Source organism: Nilaparvata lugens, chromosome 4, assembly GCF_014356525.2.
Source record: "Nilaparvata lugens isolate BPH chromosome 4, ASM1435652v1, whole genome shotgun sequence".
NCBI lineage: Eukaryota > Metazoa > Arthropoda > Insecta > Hemiptera > Delphacidae > Nilaparvata > Nilaparvata lugens.
In genome coordinates, this window is record NC_052507.1 from 52,635,619 (window position 1) to 52,656,334 (window position 20,716).

Sequence of the window (20,716 nt, forward strand, 5' to 3'; positions counted from 1 at the left end):
GGCTCAAGACAATAAACATTTTTATAATATTAAATTTCCAATTATCAATACTAGATTCTTTCAATACCAACAATACAATATTTTCCCTCATATCTACAACACACTCTTTTATTAATATCACAGCCATTATTACAAACATTAAACACCATAACAAAACATTTATCATCTTTTTAATAGTATTATCTCTCATCATATAATATCCAGGTACTTTTACTTTCTTAATATAATTCCTTATTTCTCTTGATTTTATCAACCACTTTCTGTCCATCAATCTCCACAAGTAATCCATTTCCTTATTATCCAGGCATGATTCCATATTTGTTTCATGAGCAGCTCCATTTTTAATCCATTCATTTGGTCCATTTTGCTGGTCACATCGCTGGTTTACCCTCTTGAAGCGTATGTGCCGCGGATGCACGCCGTCGGTCCGCTCCTGTCCTCCATCATGGTCTCGGTCCGGTGTCTTCTTCGGGCGTTTGAACCGTGCATGCGGCCGGTATGCGCGCGCGTGGTTCCTCCGTTTCTTTCGCTTCTTTCTCCGGGCCTTATGATGCATGCCTCTTGTGTCCGCTAGTCCGTCCTCCTCGTCCTGATGCCGGTCGGGTGTCCTCGGGCGCCTTCGTCTCCGGGCCTTACGGTGGTCGCCCCTCTTGTCCTGGATGCCGTCCTCTCGTTCTTCCATGGGGTCCTTGGTTTGCCGTGTGGTGGAATGATGCGCGGGTGTAGACTCTGTGTGCGGATCTGTTACATTTTCAATTTGTTCTATATTCATCAACTCCTTAATTATAGCATGATCCTGGTGGCTGTTTATATTTAGCAGTGACTCTTCGGTGGCGGTTTGCTCTTCGTTGGGGAACAGGATACTTAAAATGGGTTGTTGCTTACGGCTGGTTTTAATTGCATGGTAGGCGGCGGTTTTTGGTGGTAGGCTGTCTTGTATGGGCTTCGGTTCTTCTAACAATATTTTAGGTAAATCACTTCTGAATGTGGTGTATGACGTTGAAATATCCTGCTTTTCTTGGTTTGTTTCATTTGAGCTTGTGCTTGTTATATCGGGGGTATCATATAGTCCTGGTTTATTAGCTGTAGTTTTCTGTATATCTGGTGGCGGGTCGTTGGGTGTTGGGTTCCGGGTTTTTTGTTGATTCAATCCTATTGCATGTGCTAATGTATAATTTGTACTTACTTGTTGAGGTGGCGGTTTATAATTTCGGTTGTAATTGTTTTGTGTGTGATTATTATGTGAGTTTAATCGATCACGGCCATCATAGTGATTCCTACGATTGCTCTGCTGGGCATAGTGGTTGGTTGTACGATTTTGAAATTTTTCATTATTCCAATTACCATTTTGCCTGTGCTCATAGCGGCGTTCAAATTGAGGAGCAGATCGGTAGCGATCATATGATACCGGTTCATATTTTTGGCTGTTATGCGGATTAAATTCTGAATTATGTTGATTTGATGCATATCTCTGGTCTGAGCGGTGGTTTGATATTGCCATTGCAGACTGTATGCCATATAAATGATTAATCAGCTGCTTGCAATCAGTAATGGGTTGTGTGGCGAGTGCCATTCTAACTTGATACGGTAGCTTCTTTAAAATAATACTTGCTAATGCCGATTCATTAATGGGCTCGCTCAATTGAGAATTTTTAAACTGTAGGGCAGTGACGAAAGTGGTACATGCACCGTCTAAGTTAGGGTTGAACTCGCATGATATGATGTCCGCTAGCACGTCCAACTGTTTACTTCTGCTCCAATACTGTTCCAGGAAGACAGCTACAAACTCATCCAATGATGTAAATTCATGGGCTCTACTCCGAAAGAACATCAGGGGTTCGCCAATCAATAAATTAGTCAAACGAAGACGCCAAAAATTCCAAGAGGTAGGTGCAAGAGTTTGTACTAATTTTATCTGATCAATGAATGGTTGAGGTTGCAAATGGCGATCAGTATTATCAAATTTTCCTAGTCCTTGTAATATACTATGTACGTTGAGGTTGTCTGTTTGAATCCCTTGAGGTCGTTGTTGAATATGATTTTCTAATGCTGTTATTTTTTCCTGTGTTATCTGCCATTGACTATTATGTGTAATTTTATTTGCGTTTACTTCTTGATTTAATTGAGTCAGAGTGGATTTTTGAATTAGTAGAGTTCCGTTTAAAGCTTTACAGGTTTCAGTATTTTGATTGATGCTACCTTGCAGTTGGTTCATTTTTGTGGACATATTAATCTGTTTATTTTGTATTTCTTTAATACTGTTAATATTTTTGTCAACTGTAGTTGTTAATGTTTGATTGGCAACGGTAATTTGTTTGTGGATTTCTTGGTGGCAATCGGCCTTAATGTTATTGGTTATATCCTGAATGGGTGTAGTGATTTGTATGGTTAGGTTATCTATCCTTTCGTTGAGCTCACATGTAACCGTATCCAACCTTTCCGATAATCCTGCCGTAACTTTATCCTGACTTTCTTTCTGTAGATTTATCATTGCTTTTAATTCTTCCCTATGATTCTCTACTTTAGCCTCAATAGTATCCAACCGTCGTTCTACTGATTTTATAGCGCCCGCTGTCTCTTTCATGCCCTGTTCCATTGTTTGCTTATTTGCCTCTTTCATTTCCACATTCTCTTTTTTAATCTCCTGCATCATTTTGTCCATTGTGTTTTGTAGCATAATATTGAACATACTGCTAGTTTGTTCCATCATTACCTTTTGAAAAGGATCTAGCTCTGTGACTGAAAATAGACTTTGTTTGCTCAGATGTGACTCGGCCTCTGGAGATGCGGGTTCGGCAGGCTGCTCCTCGCCCCCTTCAAAGTTGATCTCTACTATCCGTTGATTCAATGGTGTGTCAGCGGCGTCGATTCGAGTGGATGATAGAGGTTGCAGACCTGGTGGATCGAAGACTATCGACCCGACGCTTCCTGGTTCCCTTTCTCGTGGCGTATTGGCATCTACCGTGGTGGGGTTTGATGTGCTTGGAGTCGACAAATTGGGATCTGTGCAACCGCCGTACATATATGAAACTTCAGAGTTTGCGGGAGTGTGATTCATTATGTCAAATATGATAAATGCTAATTAAACAGTGATAAAAATGATAAGCGAAAATGCTTAAAAAAGAGACACAAACCGGGACTTACAGTGAACAGTGATGTGTAAAGTGTTTGGATACTCTTACAACAAGGTATTTATACTTAAGTTTTTTATAATGCTCTAGCGCCCCCAATGTTTTGTTGATTTATTCTTGGCTAGTTTACAGGCTGCGACTTATTTTCCAACCGGCTTAAACACATAATATATTTTTGACTAGAAAGTAATAGCAGTTTAGGCTTGTAAAATATAATCTCTCTCTACAGACATGTATTTTTCACAGTACTAATAATATAAAATTTTCTTTAAAACATATAATTTCTCTCTATTTAAAGCTCTTGTTTCCCCAAAAAGTAATACAAATTTTCCTTCGCCAGTTTTCCTCACAACTCGTATAAGTTATCTATAATTTTCAATATGGTTATTGACTTAATTTCGAATAATTATTCGATGAGCTTGGCTCTCATCATCAGCCCCACGTTGGGCGCCATGTCTTTGTGTCACGTTATTCTTTATATTTAAATAACGATTAGCCTCCTGCTTGGCATCAGTCGGTAAAGCATGAGATTTAATATAATTAGGGCGTGGTTTTCTAATAGTATTCAGTCTTAAAAAATCTTGATAGGCCTAGATATGGGCTTCTCCTGTAACTCTTGTAATTCAATAAATAATAAGTATATATAAAAATATGATACTCATACTATAGTGTTGAGGAATAAAAATAAATTGCACACCATGAAGTTTCATACATATATTACACAAATAATGCAAAGATCAATCGAGGCAAAAAATATATATAGAGCGATAAAAAATATAATATAAAAATAGAACAATAATTGAAATCAATAAAAATATCACAGGCTAAACTTTATATTCTAGATTTATGGCACGAATTATTACCATGTGCCTTTATCTTAAAAATCATATGCATTCTGTTGCATGTAGTTGCGATATGCGCTTGCTAATACTTGTCGACTTGGATAATTCAATCAAAAATGTGTGCTCTAAGATCAGCTTGATAAATTAGCCACTAATAATCCAATATATATATATATTAAAATCTCTAGTATTTAGTAGATTTATTTGTATCGAATATATATTTTTATCTCAGGGTGCAAGATTCGGCACCTGACGGAATAGGTAGAGCCATTCATCTAGTGAATTAGAACTATAATAAATTATCGCAAATTGTATTGCAAAAAATTAAATATTATATGCATATGTTTTAATAGCCTAGATTTCGTACTTCTTTGATTTAATAGAATTTCTAAAATATTGATCTATATTTTGCTTTCAAATAAATACCTTTAATACTAATTTTACTTGCGCAAGTATTACTCTTATTAATTTCTCAATTTATAATAAAACCCTTTCGGCGAGCTAGCTTTGATCATCAGATTAATTCAAAGCACTAGGGCGCCCATCACTAATTCAAATTTAATCACTCACGTGTCGAAAATCTTCTTGTAAGCCGCCGATGTCGATCCAACTCCATGTGGTCCGGGAATATGGTAGCCGGAATCGTCTCCTCCAAAGGGTTATAAGTTTAATTCAAAATGAAAATGACTTCTGCTTCACAATAGCATCACGAAGTCTTTTAAGAAATTTAATAATTTACTTTAACTTTAACTTTTACAAAATCATTAGTAAGGTACTACGCTCTAAAATATTTGGGGTCCTCTTATGGTGGCATTTGGCTGGCGAGTGCCGGTTCTTCCTTCTCAAGTTTTACAGATCCTCTTTCCGACTTTCAAATTAGCATAAAATTTAAATATCTTAGTCCTCCGCCATTTAGGTTCAAATAGATCTTACAAAAAATACCAAAATATTGCTTAGATTATATGATTAATAATTTCTTTGCATTCGAGCCATATCGATAACATAGATTACACAAATTTTTACACAAAATCTAGTACATTTATATAAATATATAGAAATATTTTTGAACTGGCCTACAGTTGCCGCCTATTAACTGCCGTTTTACTATTGGTGCATGCAAATTTTATTCGGTATTCATGCGCCTGGTAACTCTTATTTCCTGAATACATTAAATTATTTTTATTTGGTTTTTTATTTATGCTCTTTGCATGCTAGTTAATATTCTATACATTAATATTAATTCCATGCTACCTAATAATTAGCCACGTGGACGGGTGTTTTTCATATTGCACACCATCTGATTGCAATAAAGCTCTGCCAAGGGTTTTGGTCAGATTCTACGTTCCTCGGTTTGATCGATCTCTAGGTCACCGATCCGTGAATACATGTACATAACCTCAATCTTCAAATATTTTATATAATAATCTATTTATGAGCAATAAACTTCCTTCAAATCCTTTTTAGGTTCTTGTACCATTTAGCCAGAACAAGCTGATGCTATCTAATCTTAGTTATTATCTATTTGGCGATATTAGCCAGTTACTTTATTTTCAGACCTATTACTGTTTCTGTTAGGGCTTTTTATCTGCCCAGATTTAATATGTTACAGCGAATAGAAAGAATGCTTTATAATTCAAGTTGATACAATACAATATATATATATATATATAACGTTATATTCATTATGTTATATTAATTCATTAATATACGTTACGTTATATTCATTCATTATAGACACAACCGTTGGATTCAAAACTGCAGTCTTCTCGGTTGAGAAAGGAGACACAGTCTCCGAAAATTTCACCCATTTCTAATGTAAGTTTTTAAGTAAGCACCATACATTCTACATGAAATTTGCAACAAACAATGCACGATATAAGTTGAACGCTAAACCACGATTACTTAATATTATTATGATCGCATTCATGTGTTACATTCCTGGTTTAAGCGATCAACTGACTTATCTCTGTTTAAACTGAGATGGTGCATATTCAGAATAAAATTCAAATCTATTTCACACACATGCATACATTTACAAAAATCAAAATTAAGTTCAGCATTATAATACAACTAAAAATTAATGATATACGGTAAGTGAAAAATTATAAGATGACCCTTGTTCGCCAGTGGGAGTAGAAGAAAGATAAGATTATCGTGAGCTTGACTTGATTTAAATTAAATTAGAATAGAGGCAAATAAATAAACAAAATAATAAAATGAAGAATTGAAAACAAAAACATAAGCCCATGTGCCGGTTTCACAAAAGCCGGTTAAATTTTAATCGTTATTAATATGTTGTCTATGTAAACTTTTCTCGTTATTATTTATTATTACAGTCAGTAACTTGTTATTAATTCATAAACCTAGCATTGTTTTAAGTTCTATCTAGTCAAGTCAAATTGATTTCAGCGTTTATTTTATTTTTATATAATAATAATAATAATATCGATTGCATATTTTTTTAATGCTGATATTTTTGTTGTATTTTTTTGAGGAAATAAATTTGATTTGATTTAGTTTCACGAGAGCCAATTAGAGAAGCCTTATCTTTGAAAAAGCCTTCTCTGATTGGTTATCGTAAAGCTAATTATAATTAAAATTTAACCGGCTTTTGTGCAACCTAGTTTTATATTATAAAATGTAAATCACATACAACAGATCTTTTCTGTATGGTAGTACAGATATGCATTACTCATCTAAATATCAAATACTTAGTCAAAGAAAAGAAAATGGATGAATATATGATCAACACTGACCTCTAGTCCAGGAAATGGTGTCGGGATCGATGTCGAGCCTGGCAAACCGGCCGTACTCTTCAGGCGTCAACGAGTCCGGATCGGTCTTGGCGATGCCGAGGCGCTGCAGTCGCCGGAGCTGGACACTGGTGAAGTGGCGGCCGTCCTTGCCGCGCGGCACCAGCCGCGAGTAGAGCGCCTCGTCCGACTGTGTGCGCTCGTGGAAGATGCGCGCGTCCAGCTGCGCGGCGAGCAGGTTGTTTGCGGCGGTGACCGCGTGCAGGTCGCCCGTCAAGTGCAGGTTCAACTCCTCCATCGGGATAATCTGCGAGTAGCCGCCGCCGGCTGCTCCGCCTAGCCCACAACAAAACATTCTAGCTAAAAACTAGTCAATTCAATGTGTGTAATTGAAAAAATGTGAAACACATAAACTAGCTCCATTTGGACTGTCATATGAATTAGAATTGGAACCGTTTTGGGCTCAAGCCTGTGGTGCTTCTAGAAGTTGTGTTATGTTGAATGAATGATTGATTAAATAAATAATATAGATATTATGCTAAATTCTTATAATAGCCATGTAAAAGCTAGTTGAATACATATTTTGACTATTGTAATACTCTTGACGATATCAAGAGCCTTCTACAATAAAATGATTTGATTGATTGATTAATGCGCAAACATTACTTCACAATAATTACTTGATCAATTGTATCTTGGAGAAGATAGGCAACCAAACGTTCAAGAAGCACGAACCAGAGTAATGATCAAGCTGCCAATAAACAAATTAGTAGTTCACCAGCGAGTTCTCCTGGCCCGATCAAAAAGTATTTCATCATAAAGAATTCATTTGTAGAAAGCTCAAGTTTATATCAATTTCATTCTATAAAACCCGTAAAATACTGAATATTAATGAATTGAAGAGTCTATACTTTTCATAAGTTCAGTCGGTTCTGCAGTATGGGTTGGTGATATGGGGTGGAGCATATGATGTTTACATTAAAAAAAATAGCCTATTTATATTGCAAAAAATGATAATTAAAACAATCCTAAATACACCGAGCATATATCCCAGTAGAGACACTTTCGACCAATTCAGGGTGATTAGTATTCGACAACTACATATACAGAAAATGTTACAGTACATACGGGTAAATAAAAACGAGTTTTACATTGATTCTTTATTGATTGTTTATCACAAATGACAATGTATTGCCAGGTCTTGCAAGACCCATTGCATACTAGCACTACATTATAATGGAAAAAATGAACAATTAACATATTCAGAACAGAAAATAAATATGTAGATGAGAGTACATAACTTTTAGAAACAAAGAGTAGAACCTATTTGTTTACAGAATAGAAATGAGGAATACACATGAAATTCTATCAATACAAAGTAAATGAAATAACTCAAATTAAATTTTCTTAACAGATACACACACACACACACACACACACACACATACACACGCGCGCGCGCTCAAAGAAAACCCAACTCAAAAAAAATTGAAATAAAATACTGTAGAGAAAAAAAACAAAGTAAAAAACTACTCGTTGCCCTCCAAAAGTAATTTGAAAAGTCTCATCTTGAAAACGCTTAGTGAAGCAGAAAAAATGACATGTTCAGGAATAGCATTCCAAAGTCTTGCAGCAGTGACCACAAACGAAGAATTGTATCTTGCAGTGCGATGAATTGGAATCTGCACGGTATACAAATGAGATCTCGTGTTGCGATCTGGATTGACATCAACAAGACGGATGAAATCATCTGCTAGATAAGTAGGGCCCTCCCTCATGACCAGAATTTTATATACTTGACAAAGAAGAAAATACTGTCTACGCTTATCCAATTTGAGCCAACCCAACTCCATGAAGAATGGAGTGATTCGCGAGAAACGCCTTGCATCAAATATGAACCTGACTGCATAGTTCAATGAGCGTTGGAGCCGACCATTCAACTCATTTGTTATGTCGTTATAAGGGATGCAGCAATAATCAAAGAATGGCATTATCAAGGACATGACAAGGGTAGTGCGAACAGCTCTGGGCAGAAATCTTCTTATCCTTTCAAGTTGATGCATTCCTCCAAAAACCTTATTACAAACATGAGTAACTTGTTCTCGCCAGCTCAATGAGCAATCAATTAATAAGCCAAGTACTCTGACACTGGAACAATAAGGAATATTAGTATCATTTATGGTCACTGGAGGTGCACTAGTAACGTCCAATTGGTTCAACAGCCCAGGATGTCCAATGACAATACTTCGGGTTTTTGAAGGGTTAAGCGTCAACCTATGAGCAGAAGTCCACTCAACAAGCAATGCTATATCGTTGTTCACTTGATCAATGACATGTGTGAACTGCGATTTTTGAAAATGTGGATAAATTATCAGGTCGTCAGCAAATAGATGATAAGAGGTATTGTTGAGAATCATTGGAGCATTATTAATATAAATTGAAAATAGAAGAGGACCTAACACCGAGCCTTGTGGGACTCCTTGATTGATAATACGCCAAGAGGAGACGTCACCAGCTGTCCCCACCACAGCCTGAGATCGACCCACCAGGTAAGATTTGAACCATGCCAATGTGGGGAGAGAAAAATTGCATTGATTTTTCAACTTTCCCAACAGTATGAGATGATTCACATTATCGAAAGCTTTGCTGAAATCAAACTGTACCAAAAGAGTACCAGCAGTCAACCTCTTGTCCAGTGCAGCCCGAATATCATCAGTTATCTTAATCAAAGCAGTGCTTGTACTATGATGAGGTCTGAATCCAGATTGAAACTTGGCAAAGAAATTGAAACGAGACAGATATTCAACCACCTGCCTATGAACTATCTTCTCATGTGCTTTGGATATCGAACAGAGAATATTGATTGGGCGGAAATCATTGGGAGCTGATGCATTTTTAGTTTTAGGGATAGGTTTAATCAATGAACACTTCCATAAGTCAGGAAAAACACTTGACTGCAGAGAAAAGTTAAAGATGTGGGTGATTGTGGGAAGCAGAATGGGAAGTAGCTTTTTGTAGAAAAGAATTGGAATACCATCCACCCCTTAAGCATTTTTATTTGAGTTGAGGATAATATGAGATACTTCTGCCGGGTAAACATATGAGAAAAAGAATGGTTCATCTGGAAGGACATGAAGAAACTGGTTGATTAATTGGTTTTGTACTATCTCCTCATTATTAATAGGGGTAGTTGGGTTGATGGGTTCAACAAAATAATCATTTAATTCATCTAGTGGGAGATCAATGCTAATATTTTGCTTCTTATTCCGATGAGCACCCAGACGACGGACATTATCCCATAGAAAAGAAGTAGACTTGTTACAATTGAATGTATTGTGGTAGAATCGTAATTTTGCATTACGGCATAAAGATTTAACTCTATTTCGCAATACTTTGAAACTGTTGAAATCAGCCTCACTATTAGACCTTTTGAACTTCCTTTTTGCCCTATCCCTTTCACGCCTTGCTTGTAGAATCTCCCTAGTAATCCATGGCACTGGTTTATGTTTAGTATGAGCAACATGGATTGGTGCATGCTTATCGAAAACATCCACAATCATTTGATTAAATAGTGATACTTTATCATTTATATCATTTAAAAGACCAATTTGATGCCAAGGCATATCAATTGCCTCATTCAATACCCTTTCAATATCAAAGTTCCTGAAATTCCTGTATGTGAAATGTTCCCCAGCAGTTGATTGTACCGATAGGTCATAAATAACAAAAATCAAGTCGTGATGAGAAAAGCAAGGTGCAGGAAACTGACCATAATGAGAAACAAAATTAGTTTCACTAACAAGTACCAGATCCAAAAGTGTTTTAGAATTGGGAAGAAGATAAGTTGGAGTTGATGAATTTATAACCTTAAGATCCAAAGAGTTAATCAAAGTCATAAGTTGATTCTTTTCGAAGCCATCTTTCAATAAATCACAATTGAAATCACCAAGCAATATTATATGCTGATATAAGTGCATATAATTCAGTAAGGCATTCTCAAAAAGAGACAGCCTTCCCGCCTTAGGAGGACGATATACTACACCAATGAGAATCTTACAATCATCCGACGAGATCTCAATGAAGAGAAATTCTGGTGACTTGGAATAGGGTTGCGGAGAAGAATGCAACAGTTTCGGTGAAAGCAAAGATCGTATGTATACAGCGACACCCCCTCCACCCTTCCCTAGCCTATCATTACGGAATAATTTGTAATCAGACAATTCGAATATTGAATCAGGCAAAGAAGGCTTCAACCAAGACTCGCTAATACCAATTGAGAGATAATACTGCTTTGTATAAGAGATTGAGTTCACATAACACATTTAGCATCAATTACACTAATCTGACAATAGTACATAAGTTATCTTAACACTAAACTAATAAATCTCATTCCCGGTAACAGAATTGATATTTTATTCCCCTGTGGGAACGGAAGTCATTGACTGGATCGTTGAAAACGTTTTCTTTGACATCAGTAGTATATTGTATTTTATTTATTCACTATTAACTCCTTTGGTTTATTTTTTGTTTCATGTTAGCTTGATTTTGTTTTGAATTGATGCTCTCATTCAGCGGACAGGATTATTCCTTTGCTGGGTGATGCCAATAGTGTATTTAAAATGGTTTGTTTTATTTTTTTTTAATTTGATCTTCATTATCGAATTATTTCTAAGGAATTAATGGATAATTTTTTACTATATCTACTATGAATTGTAACACCTATTAATTTTGGCAATAACGTATTATTATTATTATTTCAAATACATTCAGGTATACAATGGAGTTTAAAGACAATATACAAGACAGGACAGAAACGTTGAATCCTCAGATCCTTCTAGGTCTACAAAATTGAAGACAAATGATAAACAAGAAAGCTTTCGAATGAATGAAGCACCATAAATGTACTATAATTATTTATTTTCATGAAAGAAGTTTTGTAACAAAGAAGCTCAAATGAAAATTTATTGCAGCATCCAAGGGATTAGATTCTAGTTTCATTTTATGAAAAATTCAGATTGTTTTTGACATGACTGCCATTTGAATTATTTATTGAGGGAGCCCTCTTGTACACTATAGGCGGCAGCTTACCTTTGATTCCAAAGGTGGGTCCCTGCGAAGGCTGTCTGACACAGGCAAAGGAGTTCTTGTTCTTATGAGCGGTCAACGCCTGCACCAGGCCAATGGTGGTAGTGCTTTTGCCTTCTCCCAGAGGTGTTGGCGTTATTCTGAAAACCAATTAATAAATTAGAATCTAATTTAACCCGACTATCATAAATCGATAAAAGTTATAGACACTAAAAGATGATTTATCAGATGTATATATAGAAATATCTTAAGTATTCGTATCATATATAGGCTATTTATTCAGATTTATTTATGTACGTGTACAGTGATTACCGGGAAACGCATGCTTTTCAAATAAAAAGAACTGTTGCAAATCAGAGTAAAAAATGCATTTATTAGTGAAAATACAGCAGTGTACACAATATGCAATTTCAAAATAAAATTACAATTTATTATTTAAAAATCACATCTGTAAGGTGGTCGCCTGCTGCTTGGATACATTGTTGAAGGCGTTCTTTAAAACTTGCTACGGATTTTGCTAACATGTCTCTAGGAATGCCGTTGATTTCCTGGCGAATAGCTTCTTTAAGTTCCTGTATTGTTCATGGTTTGTTTTTGTACACTCTAGCTTTCAAAAATCCCCACAGAAAGAAATCTGGAATTGTTAGATCCGGTGAGCGAGAAGGCCAAGTGACATCACCAAAACGCGAGATCACTCTTGTAGGGAATGTTCGCCAAAGGAATTCAATACTAATGCAAGCCGTATGTGCTGTTGCCCCGTCTTGTTGCAACCATACATTACATATCTCTATACGTTGACGGCGCAGTTCAGGCAATAAATATTCTTCCAACATGTTCAGGTACCGTTGTGCATTCACTGTGACTGTTCTGCCATCGTTGTCTTAAAAAAAATAAGGACCAATGATCCCCTTTTCACAAACTGCACACCACACAGCCACACGTAAGCTATGATGAGGTCTCTCTGCCAGTATTTGAGGATCGTCTGCACACCAAAATCGTAAATTCTGTTTATTTACTGCTCCGTCCAAGTGGAAATGCGCTTCATCAATCATAAGGATAACTGCATTGTCATTTTCTTCCAAAATTTCACTCATTCTGTTACAAAAATTGACAAGCTGTCTTTTATCTGCTTGACTCGATTGATGACATACTGCCAGCTTGAAAGGATGGAATTTAAGATCTGTGACCAAAATTTTTCTCACTGTTGATGGGCGAAGTCCGAGTGAAGATGCCCGCTTCCGGATTGAGCGGCTAGGACTCTGAACTGTTGCAACGCGCACTCTTTCAACAGCCTGAGGGGTACTAACTGTCCTGGCAGGTCCAGGAGGTTTCTTCTTAAGCAAAGATCCAGTTGTGTTAACATTATGTATCCAACGCAATATCGTGTTACGATCAGGGAGGGATAGCACCATGCCGTGCAACGTTAATATGTGCACAAAAGTCTCGCTAAGTCTGAGTAACTGATTCACCATTTGCGTAAAACCGTCGCATGACGAACGTACGATGCTCTAGGTTCCACATCTCGGCTACAACTGAAACTGCACGCTTCCCCCTCCACAGCACTACAACTTCCCGCACGCCGCCAATCGACATTCCTTGTATACTACGCAAGTCAAAAACATGCGTTTCCCAGTAATCACTCTATATATGGAGGCTTATCTAGTTGGATGCCGGCCTAGAGATATGACAACGTTGTATAAATAGGTTTAGTCAACTGTGAACTGTTAAAAGCTGTGAAAAGCGAGTTGAAATTTCAAGATAAGTTAAAATGCATGGCATGTTGTAGCCATCGAGATGTAATACTACCGTGGATAAAAGTTGTTATGGCTACTGTACCAAACAAGATTATATCTAAATAAAAATATGAATCTCTGTACCCTTTTAAATTAAAGAAACATGTTGTAACAAAATAATTTAGAAGGGTACTGAGATTTATATTTCTATTTGTATTAAAAGTAGCCCTAAAGAAAACAGACAAGATTAGATCTAATTTTGTGAAATTGGTGATAAGTTGAGGATGAATTCCAAGTAAGATTCAGGGGCTGTCGCTTTACTAGGTTGGTATCAAGTTGAGGACACCAGGATGTTTAAAAACCGCATTTAGAGAAATTTAGACATATTAAAAAATATATATAACGTAGAATACATGAATATCGGTGATAGAATCCATCTGAACTTGTTCATTCGACTATTCTGAGGACTATAGAATATTTGTTTAATCCCAATTTAAAGCGAACGCACACAATAGACAGACGAATATAGAAAAAAATCAAAAGTCAGCAATCTGCATACAGACGTGATCAGACATATGCTGACAGATTGACATCTGTGTATGATGCAACATTCGATCACTTTTCCTCCGTTTGCCTTTAATAACACAAAACATAAGTAACCAGGTTAACCGATAGTATTAATTAATACAACATATTCAGGTAAATGAACAATTTTGTTATGAAATTAGAGCGGACACTGACCCAGCGACAACGATGTACTTTCCGGTGGCTGTGGACTTGAGCCGGTCGAGCACCGACAGACTGACCTTGGCCTTGGTCGATCCGTAGGGAATCACCTCCGAAGGCAGAATGCCCACTTCTGCTGCCAACTCGCCGATCTGCTTCGGCTCTTGCGACCGAGAGATCTCAATATCGCTGAAACACATTTAATTCTTTTTTACACAGTCTGAATTGCTAACGGTATAATTAAAATAAACAATAAGGCATAAGGGTTTACCAAAAGGGTTGGTCGGTGGTTTGGATCAATATAACTCACTGATTTTCATAAGAATATTTTTACTTAACCGGACACAGACTCTGATATGTGAAAGTTCAACTCAATTGAACGTCGGGAACTTTTAAGAAGTTATGATAGTTTTTTATATTAAACTTGAATTTTAAAAAACACTGTTGGAGTGAAAATGTACTTACATTGGTAGTGACGATCGTTTCGACCTGTTGTTGGTCATCATCAGACTATAGGAATTTACTCAGATGTCATGGTTATGTGTGGTAAGGGATGAAGGTGGAGGAATAGGTGGTTTTGGGGGTTGGTGGATGCTTTAGTAGGGCGGTAATTTTGAACTGTAGGCTATTTTGTCAAAGAGTGTGTGGGAAGATAAATTTATTTGATCATTTAGGAGACTGTTGGGAAACTGTTTTGTGTGGTTGTAAATTTCGTATTGTTCCAATACATTGAGTTTTTTGCTTTTTTGTGAGATGTGGAGGATTTCAAGATTGGTGGCTATGTCAGTGTATGTGTGGTCTGTTGATATAATGGTCAGCAAAGTTTGAGTGGCTAAGTGGTTTATTAATGGCTCTGATGTGCACTTTGTATCTTGTTTGAAAGTCACGTCCGATGTACAGTTTATTACAATCATTACATTTCAATTTGTAGATGCCTGGTTGTTCAAATCTCTGTTTGTTTGTTTGGTGATGTTGGAAATGTTTTCTCAGTGAATTGGTTATTTTAAAGGCAATTTTCTATTTAAGTTTTTTGAAAGATGATGCTATTTTTTGTGATTTTTTGTTGTAGTATGTAAGTGTGATGAATATTTGGTCATTTTCCATATTATTCTTAATTGATGATTTTGTTTTTATTTTGTGGAGTAGGTTGTCGACTAGAGTGGATGAGTATCCATTTTGTTGGGCAATGAGTTTGATTGTGTTGAGCTCTTGATTGTAATCAAGTTGTGTCATGGGGATGTTCAATAGTCTGTGGATCATGTGGTGGAAAGCTGGAAGTTTATGTTGGGTTGGGTGGTTGGAGGAATTGTGAATTACTGTGTCAGTTGTGGTAGGTTTCCTGTATATTTTAAATATTTTGAAAGTATGGTTTTGTTTGAATATGGTGATGTCTAATTGTACTATTGTTTTCCAGTTCTATGGTGAAGAGCATGTTTGGGTGTATTTTGTTCAGTTTAGAATGAAATATTTCAGTTTGGTGTTTCCTTTGTATAAAAAAATAATATCATCAACATATCTAAACCAGCTGATGATTTTGTCAAACTGATTGAGAATGTGTTTTTGTTCAATGTTGTGGATGAAGATCTCTGCTAAAATGCAAGAAATAGGGCTTCCCATGGGGAGACCGTTTGGCTGGAAATAATATTGGATATTTTAACAGAAGTAATTCTGTGAGGTAACTAGGTTGGTGAGACTTACAATTTCTTTGATATGTTCAGGTGGTATATTATTCTGTTCCAGCATTGTTTTAAGGAATTTTACAGTTTCGGGAATTTGTACATTGGTGTATAAATTTTAAATGTCCAGTGAAGCTATTGGGGAGTTTTGTGGTATTTGGATTTTCTGAAGTTTTATGGTGAGATCAATGTTGTTTTTCACTGCAGTATGATTATGAAAAGTTATGTTGTCTCTTATGGTGGTATCTAGTAATTTGGCTAGTTTGTGGACAGGTGCTGTTGCGTGATTGATCAGTGGTCTTATTGGTAAATCTTGTTTGTGAATTTTTGGGAGGGCGTTGAGTCTGGATGCTTGTGGGTTGATTTGTTTTAGAAACTTTTTCTGGTAGTTTGGGATTATGTGCTTGGTTTGGTTGATGGCATCATTTATTTTTGTTTGGTATGTGTGAGTTGCGTCAGTTGAAAGTTTGACTATGTTATTGTCATTGATGAATTTGTCTACTTTCTGGTCTATGTCTGTTTTCTGCATTATAACTGTGATGTTGCCTTTGTCAGCATTAGTGATGACTTAAGCCGCGTTTTAACCAAAGTTATTAATAAAATGTTAATAACCTAATCTTTATAGATTCTATTAGATTGAACATAACTTATCATACATATGATAAACATATGTGTTTGTCAAGTTGCGCTCAAAGTAATAGAATCTATAAGGATTAAGCTATTAACATTTTGTTAATAACTTTGGTGTAAACCCAGCTTAAGTTGTGTTGTTTCTGCTTGTTTTTTATGCTTTTCAATATCGAGTGTTCTGGGTTGGTTTGTTATGATGACTTGAAGTTGTTTCTGTTTCTTGTCATGTCTTGTCTCAAGTATTCTTGGTCAGGTAAGGTAGTTTGTATTGCAGTCTCTGTGTCTATTATGGTAATGAATAATTGGGATTGTGAATTAGGATTGTCTGTTTTAATGTTGTGTTTCAATCCTTTGTTTGATAATTTCATTTCTGTTTTTGTGAATTCTATTTCAGTGTTGTTGATTGTTCTTTTGTGAAAATTATGTGTGGATGTTACAGTTGGGTTCTGGGTATTCATAAGTTGAGCTAGCTTTAGGTTGTGTTTGGCTTTCAACTTGTTTTTCATGGAATCTATTATTTCTTAAGTGCGTGATAAGATTTTATTAAATTCTATGTGACGTAGTTCTGAGCTCAGTTTTAAATAAAGATGGGAGGCTTTTTGGTTGAGGCTATCTTTTTGTTTGAACAAATGTTGAATGCTTTTTTTAATGTATAGTATTTTTTATATTATCTATAGAAGATTCCATCACAGTGCGCATACTTTCTACTACTTTTTCTGTATAAGGGTTATTGTATTGAATGTTTTCCAACGAATTTCTGCTCTGGTAGGCAGAAAACGAATAAGCTCACTTTTGGTACATATGAGTCTGTTTACACATTGACAGGATATTTTGCAGATCAAACTAGCCATTTGAAACACAGAAGGACTAAATTATATAAAAACAAAAAACAAAATTTGTGAACCTTATTGGAAATTTCGTCCTCTTTTCAACCATATCCTTTGAATTATATATTGACTGGTGATTTTCTAGTTATTGAATTTTTTAAAAATTAAAGAACAATTTTTTGAATTATATTTTGACGGATAGTTTTCTAATTATTTACGTTTTTCAAACATTGAAGAACTCAAAAATGTATTCACTTGCGAAAATCGGTTCGATTATAATTTATACTTGCAGAGTTAATATTTTGTCATTAGTTGTTAGAAGCAATCAAATTTTGAAGGGATTTTGAATTAATACTTTGTTTATTTTAAATTAAAGTTAAAAGTAGCTTTGGGCGATTGCCTGCTGTTTACACCTGGATTGTATCTATTGTCTATGAATAAATAAATTAATAAATATTGTTATATTTTAGCTTGAAATTGTATGTTTTCTTGACATTTTTCAGAATAATTTTCGAATTCAAAGCCATTTGCTCTGGTTAATTGAACAGTTTATGGAATGATGTTGTTATGTGATACTATATCGATATGAATAGAGTTACTATACAAAAAAATACAAGAGTTACTATAATAATATCACTGCAATACTATACAAGATTTACTATACAGTATAAGATTAGAAGGACTGATTACCTGGGCACAGGAGTGGTGGTGTTGAGTGTGAGAGGCTGGAACTGCTGCCAAGTGGAGGCGGCGCCAAAGTGACGGGAGGCGGCTCTTTTGGCGGCAATCACTGTGTTCTGCATGAGCATGGCCACCGTCATGGGTCCAACCCCCCCTGGCACCGGAGTCACCGCCCCCGCCACTGCTGCCACCTCCGCGAACGCCACATCGCCCACCAGCCGGTAGCCAGACTTCTTGCTTGCGTCTGTAAACCACAACCACTATATATTAAATTTATTTTATGTTTTTTAAAATTTTATTTATTCATGAACATTTGTGAAATTCACTACCAAGTGGCAGCATTAGTTCAGTTGGAAAAATGTGATATTATAAATGCTAAGGAATGTTGACAGTTGCAGAGAATCTCACTTTTAGACACTGACCTAAAAGACGTAGAAAGAATGTCATGGTGCAATGAAGATCATAATTGGGAAAGAAACTAAGTCAAGTAAGAATAAGGAGTGAAAAAGTGAAGGGAATTAAACAATATAAAAAGAAAGCATTCAGAAGTAATGGAAGTATGTAAGAAATCAGTCGTATAATAGCATACAACTTTTGCATAAGGACTCCAAAATGTAACCAAAACCAGTCACTGGCAATCAGACAATTCAACGAAAAAACGGCAAAAAGGTCTGCAAAATATGACAACAATCAGTGGAGGAAAGAAATTGTAAAATAGTTATTCAAACGGTATTGATTCTCAGTGTAATGGGCCTAGAGTGATTGAAAATCAGCTGAATGTAAGGAATATAAGTAATGTTCTGGAGTTGAGATCTGCAATAAATAACCACATTTACTCAGGAAAGTAATTGTGAAGCATTCATTCAATTGTATATTCGATGAACATTTTATAAATCGTGAAATAATCACTACTCTTATTCAATCGTCTGTTTGATTTTAAGATATAAGTCGTTTGTGGTAAAGCTGGCAACTGATGATCGTTCCAACAAGCTAAAACGACACCCAGAAAGTTCTACGATTGGCTGAGAATCAGCTGCTGATGAGAATTATTAGCCATTCGGAGGACATTCTGAGTGACATGTTGGCTTGTTGAAACGCTTGTCAGTGGCTAGCTCAACTGTAAAAATAATTATTCACTGGTCTAACTTCTTCGAGTTAGAAAGATTGTATGGCAATCTGTTAAACTTTGGATGTCTTTATCCAATAGCTAAGAGATGATAACGAATCAAGAATAATGAAGGAATAATATATTATAATCATAGTAGAAGTAGTCAAAAACATAGCGTTCCACAGGACAGGTCACCGCAGGTGCACAGGTGGCGAAGACCGCTGTTTGTGTGTTCTAGAGGTCCGGTGAGACATCACGCTAGAGGCTGGCCTCAAGGTTTATTAATCCTTGATAATATTTATAATCAGCTTTAGTATAACAATGATAGTAGGAAACGTAGATAAATAGTAACAAAACACGTTAAATTAAAATTCAGTTTGATCAGTATAGTGATTTCAACTTTTATGGAAGGGGGGACGAACTTTATCGCTTTATATTGTTGTTGTAATTGAAAATAGAATAATATTCTTTTCAATTTTTCATAATCATTGTAATCATCATCGTCGTATTTTTCTGCAATTTGCTATAATTCATAGAAAAAGATTTAGCTGTATTGTTCTTAAAATTTTTCTTTTAAAAGGAAAAATTGTTTATACAGAAAGAATTGATTTGAATATACATAAATATTGAGATTATGGAGGTTAAAATTATAATTCTGGGGAGAATTATAAGGGTTTTAAAACTCACCAGGAATGGAATTAATGCCACAATCAATGACAACAGCACCCGGCCTTATCCAGCTCCCCTTTACAAATTCAGGCTGACCGATTCCTACCACTAGAATGTCAGCACGAGAAGTCTAAACCAAAATAAAAATAACAAAATAAAATAAAACTGAAGTAACAAAAAGGAATGTAAAACAAATTGGAACAAGATGGATATATGAAGAAAATATGATAAAGCCGTAGCATATGAGGATAAATTACATGAAAAAATGCATTGTATAGTATTCAATTGAAAATCGATTAAATAAAAAAAACACAATCTATAAGATTATTTGACTATGCGAATGGCTGTTGTTTAAGCAATGATTCACATAGAATGTGAGTCGGATTCAAAATAAGTTAAATAAAATACAGTAACATGACCACATCAGTTAATCTAAAATTCTAGATGGTTGATTGATCACGAGAATGGCTGTTTATGCATCGAGTATTAGGCAAATCAGTAAAACTTCCAAGTGCAATTCTACTCACATGCTTCTCAATGTCCTTGGTCTTGGAGTGGCAGACGGTGACTGTGGCATTGTGCCATTTCAGCAATTCTGCCACAGGCGTGCCAACTATTTTACTGCGACCCAATACCACTGCATCGCTGCCTGCTATTTGAACGCCACTCCTGTAACAAAAAAAAACATCACATAATTTATTTACGAGAAGATAAAAAATTCACAAGAATATAAAAAAACAAACTACACACATAATATAAGAACAAAGGAGTTACATAGTATAAAATACATTGGAACAGTGGATATTTGGAGTTATATTGACATTGACCTACATTAGATTCTAGGACCCAAGAGAC

At 35.8% G+C, this 20,716-nt stretch overlaps 1 protein-coding gene across 2 annotated transcripts in view; it reads right to left on the reverse strand.

Annotated features, from left to right (window-relative positions):
* Nucleotides 1-20,716, reverse strand: part of LOC111052053 (C-1-tetrahydrofolate synthase, cytoplasmic) — a 61,068-nt gene that overhangs the window by 28,349 nt on the left and 12,003 nt on the right. For both annotated transcript variants that reach the window (XM_039425793.1, XM_039425792.1), the window contains exons 6-11: nucleotides 20,389-20,530; nucleotides 19,880-19,991; nucleotides 18,094-18,328; nucleotides 14,286-14,459; nucleotides 11,815-11,951; nucleotides 6,730-7,062 (exon numbers count right to left, since the gene is read on the reverse strand). In XM_039425793.1, the coding sequence (XP_039281727.1) occupies nucleotides 6,730-7,062; nucleotides 11,815-11,951; nucleotides 14,286-14,459; nucleotides 18,094-18,328; nucleotides 19,880-19,991; nucleotides 20,389-20,530 (1,133 nt within the window). The remainder of the gene's footprint in view (nucleotides 1-6,729; nucleotides 7,063-11,814; nucleotides 11,952-14,285; nucleotides 14,460-18,093; nucleotides 18,329-19,879; nucleotides 19,992-20,388; nucleotides 20,531-20,716) is intronic.